Raw genomic sequence first — 11,822 nt, 5'->3', positions numbered from 1 at the left:
ATACGAATACAATAAGTGCAACAAACTAATATGAATACAATAAGTGCTAAGTGGAAGGCTCAGGGTAGTACTACTTGAAGAGGTGAATCTTCAGCCTGATGAAAGATGGGCAGCGACTCTGCTGTCCTGACGTCAGTGGGGAGTTCATTCCACCACTGTGGGGCCAGGACAGGAAACAGCCGCGACCGGGTCGATCGGCCGCAGGGACCTCTGAGCGACAGGGCAACCGATCGCCCCGAGGCAGCAGAACGAAGTGGTCAGGCGGGGGTGTAGGGCTTGACCATGGCCTGGAGATAGGAAGGAGCTGTTCCTTTCACTGCCCTGTAGGCTAGCACCAGAGTCTTACACTGGATGCGAGCTCTTACAGGGAGCCAGTGTAGAGAACGGAGAAGGGAAGTTGTGTGGGAGATCTTGGGGTGATTGAACACCAGACGAGCTGCAGCTTTCTGGACAAGCTCCAGAGGTCTGATGGCCGACGCCGGGGCTCCGGCAAGTAGTGAGTTGCAGTAGTCCAGGCGGGAGATGACAAGAGCCTGGATGAGCACCTGCGCCGTCCCGTCCACTCCACTACATCTCAGAGGGAACTATTGTACTCTTTACTCCACCACATTTGTCTGGCAGCTTTAGTTACTAGTTACTTTGCACATTACAATTGTTCAAACCTTTCCTAACTACCAAAACTGAACAACAGAGTATGAAGGAGTTAAAATGAGCTCCACCTGAAACATCTGCAGCAGGAAGAATGATCCAAACAAATATACATATGTAATAGTAAAACACTGACAGGGATCATGTTTCTGCAAAATTTGTTTAGTAATTATTACTATTGTTTGTAGTCCAATTACCTAATTTTCTGTTTTTCAGTTCAGTGAACGAGTGCACTGAAATCAGGCTGAATGTGTGAGGTGAGATGTGAAGGACAGCTGACAGGTGATGGTCAGTGAGAGAGGCTCTGTATCTGGATTTGTTAAACTTCATCACAGAGAATGTTTGTTCACATATGTAGGTGGATCCAAAGAGAACCAACATCTTCTGAGCATGTTGCTTTAGCAGCTTAGCTAGAGGGCTTTACAATCTGTACACATACGACATCCTCAGTCCCAGGACCCTCACATCGGAACAGGAAAAACTCCCCAAAAACCCCTTTAACGGGGAGAAAAGAGGAAGAAACCTTAGGGAGAGCAACAGGAGGGATCCCTCTATCAGTATGGACAGAAGTGTGTTTGATGTCATGTGTACAGAATGAACAACATAACAGAGTTACAACACATTCAATGCATATGACAGAACCACGGCAGGAGGCAAGACCAGGTCCAGGTATAACCAGGATCCATGGAAACTTGGCAGGCGAGAAAGCACAAAGACTCCGGGGAAGAAGTAAAGTTAGTAATGAGCATTAATGGTATCGGTAGTATAAAATAGTAATGTGAGTAATAATAAAAATGATATTAGCAGTGGGAGTCAGAAGAACCATGGCTGGAGGAAGGACCAGGGTCTAGATAAAACCACGATCTATGGAAACCTGCGAGGCGAGAAAGCACAAAGACTCCAGGGAAGAAGTAAAGTTAGTAATGAGCATTAATGGGACATCAATTCATACAGAAGGAGACGAATAAGAGGAGAGAGGAGCTCAGTGTATCCTAGGAAGTCCCCCGACAGTCTAGGCTTAAAGCAGCTTATAGGGGCTGGTCCAAGGCGAACCTGAGCCAGCCCTAACTATAATTAAGCATTATCAAAAAGGAAAGTCTTAAGCCTACTCTTAAATGTGGTGAGTGTGTCTGCCCCCTGGACTGAAACGGGAAGCTGGTTCCACAAAAGTGGAGCTTGATAACTGAAGGCTCTCCCATCCTACTTTTTAAGACTCTAGGAACCACAAGTAACCCTGAATTTAGGGAGCGCAGCTCTCTAGTAGGGTAGTATGGTACTATAATCTCCTTAAGATATGATGGTGCCTGACCAGTTCGGGCTGTGTAGGTAAGTAAAAGGATTTTAAATTGTATTCTAGATTTTACAGGGAGCCAGTGGTGTGAAGCTAATACAGGAGTAATATGATCTATTTTCTTAGTTTTTGTTAGTAAAGCTGCAGCATTCTGAATCAACTGGAGAGATTTAAGAGACTTATTAGAGCAGTCTGATAATAATGAATTGCAGTAATCTAGTCTAGAGGTAACAAATGCATGAACTAGTTTTTTTCTGCATCCTTTTGAAACAGGATGTGCCCGATTTTATTAATATTACGTAGGTGAAAAATTGCAGTCCTAGAAATTAGTTTTATATGAGAGTTAAAAGACAAATCCTGATCAAAGATAACTCTGAGATTCTTTACGGTGCTGCTGGATGCCAGAGTAATGCCATCTAGAGAAACTATATCATTAGATAACTGATGTCGGAGGTGTTATGGGCCTAATAGAATAACTTCAGTTTTGTTTGAGTTTAACATCAGGAAGTTGCAGGTCATCCAGGTTTTTATGTCCTTAAGACATGTTTGAAGTTTAGCGAGCTGGTTGGTTTCATCTGGCTTGATACATAGATATCATTGGGCATCATCTGCATAACAATGAAAGTTTATAGAGCAATGCAGCGGTATTCCGTGCATGATGTACACTTATTTACGTTTTATTCCTAATTTCCCATTGACGGGCCAGTTGGCGACAGCCAAAGGGCCGGGTATGGCCCGGGGGCCGAACAATGTCCAGGTATGATCTACATAGTGAACGGGTCCTCCTCACGGGGCCCGCCATGTTGCACTGCCATGTTTCTACAGTAGCCCAGAACGGACAAACTAAAAACTAGCTCAAGAGAGAGCGTTTTGCATCTTCGTAACCTGAAGGCCACAGTAGTTCTGCTACACCAGGGGTGCCCACACTTTTTCGGCTTGTGAGCTACTTTTAAAATGACGAAGTCAAAATGATCTACCTACATTAAAAATGCTGAATATCTATATATATATACTAAGTATACTTTATATTTACAATATATGTTGGCATACCTTGCATAACTGCATGAACCCTTATGGCACAATACAATTCTGTACATTTTTGGTCATTACCTTACTCTGATGACTTGCACTGAATGGGATTGGCCAGAGTTGCATAGTCCGGACAGTAGCTGCTGGTAGCCCGCCTCAAGCAGACTTCAAATGATCATCAGTCATGGTGGAACGGTGTTTGGACTTAATGTTTTTCATGTGGGAAAAGGCTGACTCACATAAATATGTAGAGCTGAATAATGCAGTCAAGAAGGTATCATATTTCCTCATGTTTGGGTACTTTTCCTCTGTGAGAAAACTGTCCATGGGCCCTGGACTTCAGCTGAATGTCAGCTTGCAGTGTCAAAATCTCATCCTCCACTCCAGACGAGTTCAGGTGAAACAGCGTTACAATTTTTGATGCGAGTAAATCAACCTCAATATCTTCCCGAAATGTGCAGCACATAAGTGTAGCAACTGGCTCGAGTAAAGCAAAGTCTCGAAAGCGTTTGTCGAACTCTGACAGACACTTGTCAATCTGCTCTGTGTAGCGCGCACTGTCAAGTTACTCACACGCCTTCCGTTGAGTCTCCAGTTCTGACGCGAGGTTTTGGAAGTTTCCCAAATCATGGCGCTGCAGCTTTAGCTTCTTTAGTAGAAATAAATTGGAAGGCTAACTAATTAGCTCGCCGGAGTTTTGCAGTAGCTCGTGCGGTTGACCGCGCATACGTGGTGACCCGTGTGTTAGAAAATCAAGTGGAAAATGCCATGCGGACATCTAATTTCTTTTGAATGGCATGCGATCTACCTGCACTACCTCTGCGATCGACTGGTTGATCGCGATCGACGTATTGGACACCCCTGTCCTACACACTTGCAAAGGGAGGGGTGAGCAGAGGGTTATTCAGTTGGTTGCAGTTTTCAACCTCACTACTAGATGCTACAGAATCTTACACACTGCTCCTTTAAAGTGCTCAGACAAAAATATGGACAACTCCCAGAACAGACAGCGCCGTGGTTGCAACCTGTCGATCACAATGTAGCCCCGCCCTAAAGCATACCCTGCTTTATGGTCTGTTTGACTCTAAATGGACCATCATTTACTAAATGAACATCATGCTGTATTGAAGTAGACTTGAAACTAGAGATTGAGACCATGAACTCATGTTTACAATGTTTACTGAGGTAATAAATCAAGAGAGAAGCAGAGTCATTTTCTCATAGACTTCTATACAACCAGAGGAGTCGCCCCCTGATGGACATTAGAGAGAATGCAGCTTTAAGACATGTCAGCATTGGCTTCACGTGTCAGAAACAGCGGTTGCAGCCGGGTATCAAGATATCTTTTTTTAACCGAATTAGCAATACCTGCTTATCGTTTAGAGCAGGGGTCCCTAATAGGTGGACCGCGGTCCGGATCCAGACCCAGACGCCGTTGTATCCAGACCCAGGACCTAAAACCGATAGATAATTGAGAATTATTACATTTTGATGGAGCGCTTCTATTTTAACCGGCGCATCTTTTTGAACCTTTACGGCACTCGTTCAGCGGTGCAGGAAACAGCCAATCTCAGCAAATCAAAATGGGTATTCTGACAAGTTTCCTGACTCGAGTGAGATGTTCACACACCGTGACACACGGGGGAGAGACGAGGAAACAGAAGGAAGAGCAGGGAAATTTCTCTAGTTAGAGAAGTTATCTCACATGACCAGAGAGACCAGAGTCTTCAACCAATAATGAACAGACTCTTATATGTTAATTCTTCCCATGGGCAGTTTAAAACCAGTAGGTCTCACATGTTCAGAGACCGTGGCGATTATTAAAAGCGGGAATATGAAGCGACAATACGAAACAAAGCACAACTCTTTTGAGCAAATATACCCACTCACATCTGAAATGAAGACAGAAAATAAACATAAGAGCCCAATATGATCAGAATCCTAACACATTAGTTCACTGTCCAATGATGTTAACAGAGAGAATAGAGCTGAAACAAGTGGTTTAATAACCACAGATAAAGTCCATGCTCACTGATTTATCTTGTTAGAATATGAGAAAAATGTGGCTTTTTGATTGACATCACTTCACACCTGAATGAAGTGAATTTAAAGCTGCAGGATATATATATATATATATATATATGGCACTAAATAGCGCAAGTTAGACATTATTGTAATGTTACTGATAATAGTAATGTGGACCTTTTGGAATTTTAATTGAATACCCCTGGTTTAGAGGGTCACAGGGGTCTGCTAAGGAAAATAGTAATAAATACTACAGTTCTCTTGCTTTCTCCTATTCTGTCTTTCATGTCTTTTCTAATCCCAGACCGTGTTCTGACATGTCTTATGATCCTGTGGACAGTGGAACTGACAGCATCTGAAGGAGTCCCAGTACATGTCGCTACGATGAGCTGACCTTGATGAGATGCAGATGTCTGGGCTAACATATGCCCTCCGGGGAAAATGTAGAGATGAAAAAGCTCGGACAGAGTATTTTTGAATCTGACTACTAATACTGATGGTTCTGATACCAAAGTAGCCAATAGCCAACATGATTTTAAACTGACACTGTGGACCTTTTTTCTTCTTGTATAGTGCATTTTATCATGCATTTTGCTGGTCTCATTTCTTTTTTCTGTCATTCCTCTTATCCACTGCTGTATATCTCCAATACAGCATGTGGATCAGGCTTCTTCAAGGCTGCACAGGGAGACTACAAATGTCTGCAGTGCCCCATAAACAGCCGAACCACCAGCGAGGGAGCAACTAACTGTGTCTGTCGCAACGGCTACTACCGCAGTGACTCCGACCCTTCACAGATGCCTTGTACAAGTATGTATACACAAGGCTGAACACCTATCCATCTGACGATCCGACGAACATGATCTGAACTGTAGTTTTGTGATCCGTTGCTTTCTTGTCTTCCGACCACTCAAAGCTCTTCATTCACACCCATTCATACACTGATGACAGGAGCTACCATGCAAGGTGCCACCTGGCAATCAGGACCATTGACACCCATTCAAACACTGTAGGCACAGCCTTCAGGAGCCCAAGGACACATCGACATGGACTGGACGAGCCTACATGTCTCTCTTTTGGCTAGAAATCTATTTTAATAGGCCCTAATCTGCCATCAAAGAAAACATGGAATGCTTTAGTCCTATTTGGAACTTGGGACGGGTGCACTTCAGCCTCTTGTGGCTGAAATTAGTAGTAAAAGAACAAACACACAAAAAACATTTCACCTGCCAAACATTTTTTTCAACTGTTTTACAGATAAAAGGAAAACATAAGAAACTTTTTTCACCTGTTCTTAAGTCATAAGCACAGGAGAGAAAACAAGATACATCAGATTTAAAAACTGGATCATCAGAATACATTTTTTCTAACTTGCCTCTCACAGTTTCTGTAAACAAGTATACACATCATGAGAGTTATTGCCATGGATACCACTCAGGTCTGTGCTTTAAAGTTAAAGATTCTTCTTTAGAAGTAAATCTGAGGTGTTTATTTCATGTATGTCATATGTTGGGTATTAGTTAAACAACACAGGCTGAAAATAAACCCAGAAGAGGCAGTAAGCTGTAGTGATGGAAAGTAGAAGTACATAAATACTAATGAATCAGTGTTACAAGTTTTAAAATACAGTGTTAGTATAACACCCTGTTCTCTTCCAGCTGTTCCATCAGCTCCACAGAACGTGATCTCCATCGTGAATGAGACCTCTCTGAGGCTGGAGTGGAGCCCCCCACTGGAGGGCGGTGGCCGAGAAGACGTTGTCTACAACATCATATGTAAAAGCTGCGGCAGTGGGCGGGGCGGCTGCACCCGCTGTGGAGACAACGTGCAGTTTGTCCCTCGTCAGCTGGGACTAACCGACACCAGCGTCCACATCAACGACCTCCTGGCTCACACACAGTACACCTTTGAAATACAAGCTGTCAATGGAGTGTCTGACCAGAGTCCTTATTCACCACAGTACACGTCCGTCAACATCACCACCAACCAGGCTGGTGAGTCTAACCCAACGTCTTACAGGCCTGATTTCTCTTTGAGTGAAAGACCAACAGTTATATTTTTAGTTTCAGTGGTCAGTTTTTTCTCTACAGCCTCTAACTTCACTTCTCCTTGTTTTCTTCTCAGCACCATCAGCAGTGTCCATCATCCACCAGGTTGGCCGAGCCCCGAACAGCGTCACCCTGTCCTGGTCCCAGCCTGATCAGCCCAATGGAGTGATTCTGGACTATGAGCTGCAGTATTATGAGAAGGTACATCAGTGCTGATGATGAAGAGTTAGTCACTTATTAAGATGGCTCATACAGACATCATGACTCCTGATTCTAAAGTCTCAATCTTACTGCTCCAGTGATTTTAGTTAAATCCATTTGTCTGATTATTTTTCAGAACCAGGCAGAGTGGAACTCATCTCTAACCAGGAGTCAGACCAACACAGCAGTCATACGAGGCTTGAAGCCTGGAACTATCTACGTCTTCCAGGTTCGGGCTCGGACTGTTGCTGGATTTGGACGCTTTAGTGGCAAAATGTACTTCCAAACTATGACTGAAGGTAGGAATGGCAATCAGTTTTACTGACCAACTAGATCCGCCCATACGTTCGCCCCAGGTGCTTCCTACAAGGTGATCTCATCTATCACTGAACATGAGTCACAGTTCTTGGTTTTCTGTCATTTCACCTGTAGAAGAATATAACTCCAGTATCCAGGAGAAGCTCCCACTCATCATCGGTTCTGCTGCTGCAGGCGTAGTCTTCATCATTGCCATCACTGTCTTCATAATTGTCTGCCGCAGGTGAGCCAGTAATGTTACAGGCCGTGAAACAATATAATAATGTGTGTTTCCATTTAAGTACCGTTAAAAGAGTATCACCTAATGGTCGCAAACTATCTGCAGTAAACTAAACCTCACACTGAATGTGCCATAAAACCAAAACAATGAACTAAAAGATGCTAAAAAGTTTAAACTGTCATGCCAATGAAGCCACATTGAATTTAAATTGAATTGAATTACTCATGAATAAGATACTAGGAATTGGACAACTTTTTTTTTTTTATCTCTCTTGATGTACTAAAATAGAAATAAAAGCTTTGGATAAGGACACCAAAACTGTACACGTAAGGTAAAACATAGACATGACTGTTAAATGCACAAATAGTGAAATAATAGGTGTATAAATCAATATTATATATATCCCCTTTCACTTGTTAATAGAAATTCTGTGGCGGCTGTGGCTCGGGATAGTGCGGGTCTACCTTTAATTATGCTGCAATCCCACGGAATCAAGTATTATGGTATAAACCGGATATCATGTTAGTGCATGGGGACATAAGAGAATACCGACAACGGTAACGGTGGATGGCATTTCTGTCCAAAGTTTAAATATTTTATTCTCCACGCCACGTTTCGCTAAATCCTTGAGTAAGACACTGAATCCCAAGTTGCTCCCCATACGCTTCCCAGCAACCCACTGCTTCTAATGCTTAGGATGGGTTAAATGCAGAGGTCCCATTTCACTATGTTGTTTTGAGTACTATTGTATGTGACGATATGAATAAAAGGTTTTAAGTTTAAAACCACAACGGCTCAAAAACAAAGTGCTGTGCATCAGACATAAGTTCTTCTTTACTGATGTAAAACCTCACTGCCTGTGTTTTGGCAAAACAATCTCAAAACTCAAGGTCCAGTTACCAGATTTTTCCAGAGCTTCATCCATATCACACGTCGTCAGTGGACGGAGCTGTACAGTTCATGGGGACGGATCTCTTGACATGCAAGCCTCTGTGTTTTTGTCCTCAGCAGGAGAAGTCCTGACAGACCAGAATCAGACTACACAGACAAACTCCAACATTACACCAGTGGTCACAGTAAGTAACACTGTTTACTGTGCACAACACGTTGATTTGGGAGAATATGTAAAAAAAAATGCAGGATGCTGGTATGTTTCAGTTGTGTGTGTAGCTGTTGCTGTCTCTTCTATCTCTCTGTTGAAGTGTCACCAGGAATGAAGATCTACATCGACCCCTTCACGTATGAGGACCCTAATGAAGCAGTCAGAGAGTTTGCCAAGGAGATTGACATTTCTTGTGTCAAGATTGAACAAGTTATTGGTGCAGGTAAATGAAAACAGTGCATGAAAATGGAAATGGTATCAGATAAAGGCAGTGAGGACTGAACAGAGGGCATCTTAGGGTACTTACTGGAACTCTTCAGCAGGGCTCTGAGGGTACCCACTGCTTAGTACATCAGGGCAGGCCTCGCCATATGAATGCAACATGTCATGTTACTGTCTAATGAGATAAAAACACAGTTTTCCTGTGAAGACTATGTCAGAGAAAACACTGATAGTGATAGAGTAACTCGAAATTTTAGATCAAGGCTTTATTGTTAGTCCACTGACTGCCCTCATCTTCCTGTAAGGTGAGTTTGGGGAGGTGTGCAGTGGAAACCTCCGGCAGCCAGGGAAGAGAGAGACCCTGGTGGCTATTAAGGCGCTGAAGGCCGGCTACACTGATCGTCAGAGGCGGGACTTCCTGAGCGAGGCGTCCATTATGGGCCAGTTCGACCACCCCAACATCATCCATCTGGAGGGGGTGGTGACCAAGAGCAGCCCTGTGATGATCATCACTGAGTTCATGGAAAACGGATCCCTGGACTCCTTCCTCAGGGTAAAGGACACACTGACAGCTCATGCATTGTACTGCACCTGCTGCAATGAGGTTCTCAGTACATTTTATAATCAGTCTGCAAATGCACATAGACACACAACGGCCATGGTAAAGCTATACTATGGTAGCAATGTGGTGAACAAATCTAAACGTTTGGCAGCTTAGTACTGTATAAATGTATCTGTCCTGCATTGTGTGTACTTTGCTTCATTAAAGTGACAGTTCATGAAAGCTGGTCTCTGGGAACAGGGGGCTGGCTAGGTGGTCTCAATCACATCTCATCTTCTTTTACAGCTGATAGAACCGGCTCAAGTTGATTGAAAGCCCACAAATCAAGGCGAGTCATCAAGTTCAAGCTGCTGATATGATCAGACAGTCTGTATCACAGCTCAGATAACCAATCTCCTACAGAGAACATTTCAAGTAGCTTTTGAGAGGGTGGGTGAGGGGGGTAAAATAGTCAGTAGCAATCTACAACAAAATGTTATGCTTATCCAACATAAACTAAGAAAAATTCAATTATATGAATAGTTTATTTGATATTTTGTCATATACAGATATGCCATTATTATTTATGTTGATGATGTCCAATGTTTGACCATGAGTCGAGACTATAGTGTAATATACGGTAGCTAGTTTAGGTGCAAAATGTGTGTAGGTGTGTGTGTGTGTGTGGTGTGTGTGCTTGGTAACTAGTAACTACGCCACTGACACTCTAGACACCTTTCTCTCCATCTCGCCTCTATTCTATAATCAAAGTTTCTGCTAGCTTTCTTGGGTTCCCTCTGGTTCTCTCCATTTACCTCCACAGGCATCAAACTGAATCCATCTCGCTTCACCTCAGAAGAGTCTCTTGTTTTCTAAATCAAGTCGATCAGATCTGCAATCAACTTTCAGGTTTTGGTTCAAATTGAATTCACTCCTAACTCCTTACAAGCTTGAGGATTATCCCGTTACACAGCCTCCCCATCTGATCCTCTGTTCAGGACAGAGTTTGGCCACATGGCTACCGATTGTGGTTATTCTTTCACTTCAGCAACATGTTCACAGTCTCTCCAAATTTATGCAGGAGTGTTCAGTCATTTGTGTTCAGTCATTTGCATTAGTCATCACAAAAGACAAAGTTTAACTTGATGTTTGGTTATTTTTCTTACAGCAAAATGATGGGCAGTTTACAGTGATCCAGCTGGTGGGAATGCTGCGCGGCATAGCAGCAGGAATGAAGTACCTATGTGACATGAACTACGTCCATCGGGACCTGGCAGCTAGGAACATACTGGTCAACAGCAACCTGGTGAGCAAAGTGTCTGACTTCGGCCTGTCCCGCTTCCTTGAGGACGACACATCAGACCCCACCTACACCAGCGCTCTGGTGAGTCTTCATCCCAGACTTCAATGGCTGTGTTTGATTTTAAGAGCTCTTCACAAAGCTGCTTGGAGACTCTTTTCCTGAGAGACTGAACTCCTCAGCTAAGAGCAGGGCAGGGTTGACAGGTGACCAGACTGTTTCAGTGAATGTGGAATCATAATTAAATCTATACATAGGACCATGAAAACTAACTAGATTGGATTGGATTTGATTAAAAAAGTAATTTCAATAATAAATTAAACTAAATGAATAAAACAATTAAATAATATTGGACTACTTTGGAGTTTACATTATGAATTTAAGTAAATTACTGGAAGCAAAACAGGACATAAAACAAACAAAATAGATGGGCCTATAGGTTTCTAGAAAAACATCAGTGATGGAATGACACATGTATTTCGGCCCACTGTGCCACTGTTGACCTTTACACTTGTTTTTTTCCAGGGAGGGAAGATTCCCATCCGGTGGACGGCTCCAGAGGCCATTCAGTACAGGAAGTTCACCTCATCCAGTGACTGCTGGAGCTATGGCATAGTCATGTGGGAGGTGATGTCATATGGAGAGAGGCCCTACTGGGACATGAGCAATCAAGATGTGAGTAAAGCCAGCCAGCAATTTGATTTGACTACATATCACAGTCGTCACATAGAAAGGTGATCCGCAAATGTATTTAATGATGGGGCCTCATTCAGCCAAAATAATAATAAACGATAATATAATATTAGTAAATAAAATATTTTAAAGCTGCAATGTTTAGAATTGTATTTGTTTGTAGTGTCCACCTTTCTATGTGACG

At 42.9% G+C, this 11,822-nt stretch overlaps 1 protein-coding gene across 3 annotated transcripts in view; it reads left to right on the top strand.

Moving 5' to 3' along the window:
- Nucleotides 1-11,822, top strand: part of LOC116399308 (ephrin type-B receptor 2-like) — a 45,805-nt gene that overhangs the window by 28,839 nt on the left and 5,144 nt on the right. Inside the window, exons 4-13 of one of the 3 annotated variants that reach the window (XM_031876378.1) lie at nt 5,648-5,803; nt 6,652-6,987; nt 7,118-7,242; nt 7,379-7,541; nt 7,675-7,783; nt 8,789-8,856; nt 8,983-9,105; nt 9,410-9,657; nt 10,814-11,029; nt 11,471-11,620. In XM_031876378.1, coding sequence (XP_031732238.1) covers nt 5,648-5,803; nt 6,652-6,987; nt 7,118-7,242; nt 7,379-7,541; nt 7,675-7,783; nt 8,789-8,856; nt 8,983-9,105; nt 9,410-9,657; nt 10,814-11,029; nt 11,471-11,620 — 1,694 coding nt within the window. Of the gene's footprint in view, nt 1-5,647; nt 5,804-6,651; nt 6,988-7,117; nt 7,243-7,378; nt 7,542-7,674; nt 7,784-8,788; nt 8,857-8,979; nt 9,106-9,409; nt 9,658-9,951; nt 11,030-11,470; nt 11,621-11,822 lie in introns of those variants that run through there. The other 2 variants (XM_031876377.1, XM_031876379.1) reach the window with 2 other exon arrangements.

This window comes from Anarrhichthys ocellatus, unplaced genomic scaffold, assembly GCF_004355925.1.
Source record: "Anarrhichthys ocellatus isolate YVR2014 unplaced genomic scaffold, GSC_Weel_1.0 scaffold108, whole genome shotgun sequence".
Classification (NCBI taxonomy): Eukaryota; Metazoa; Chordata; class Actinopteri; order Perciformes; family Anarhichadidae; genus Anarrhichthys; species Anarrhichthys ocellatus.
This window is presented reverse-complemented; position numbering and strand designations above follow the sequence as displayed.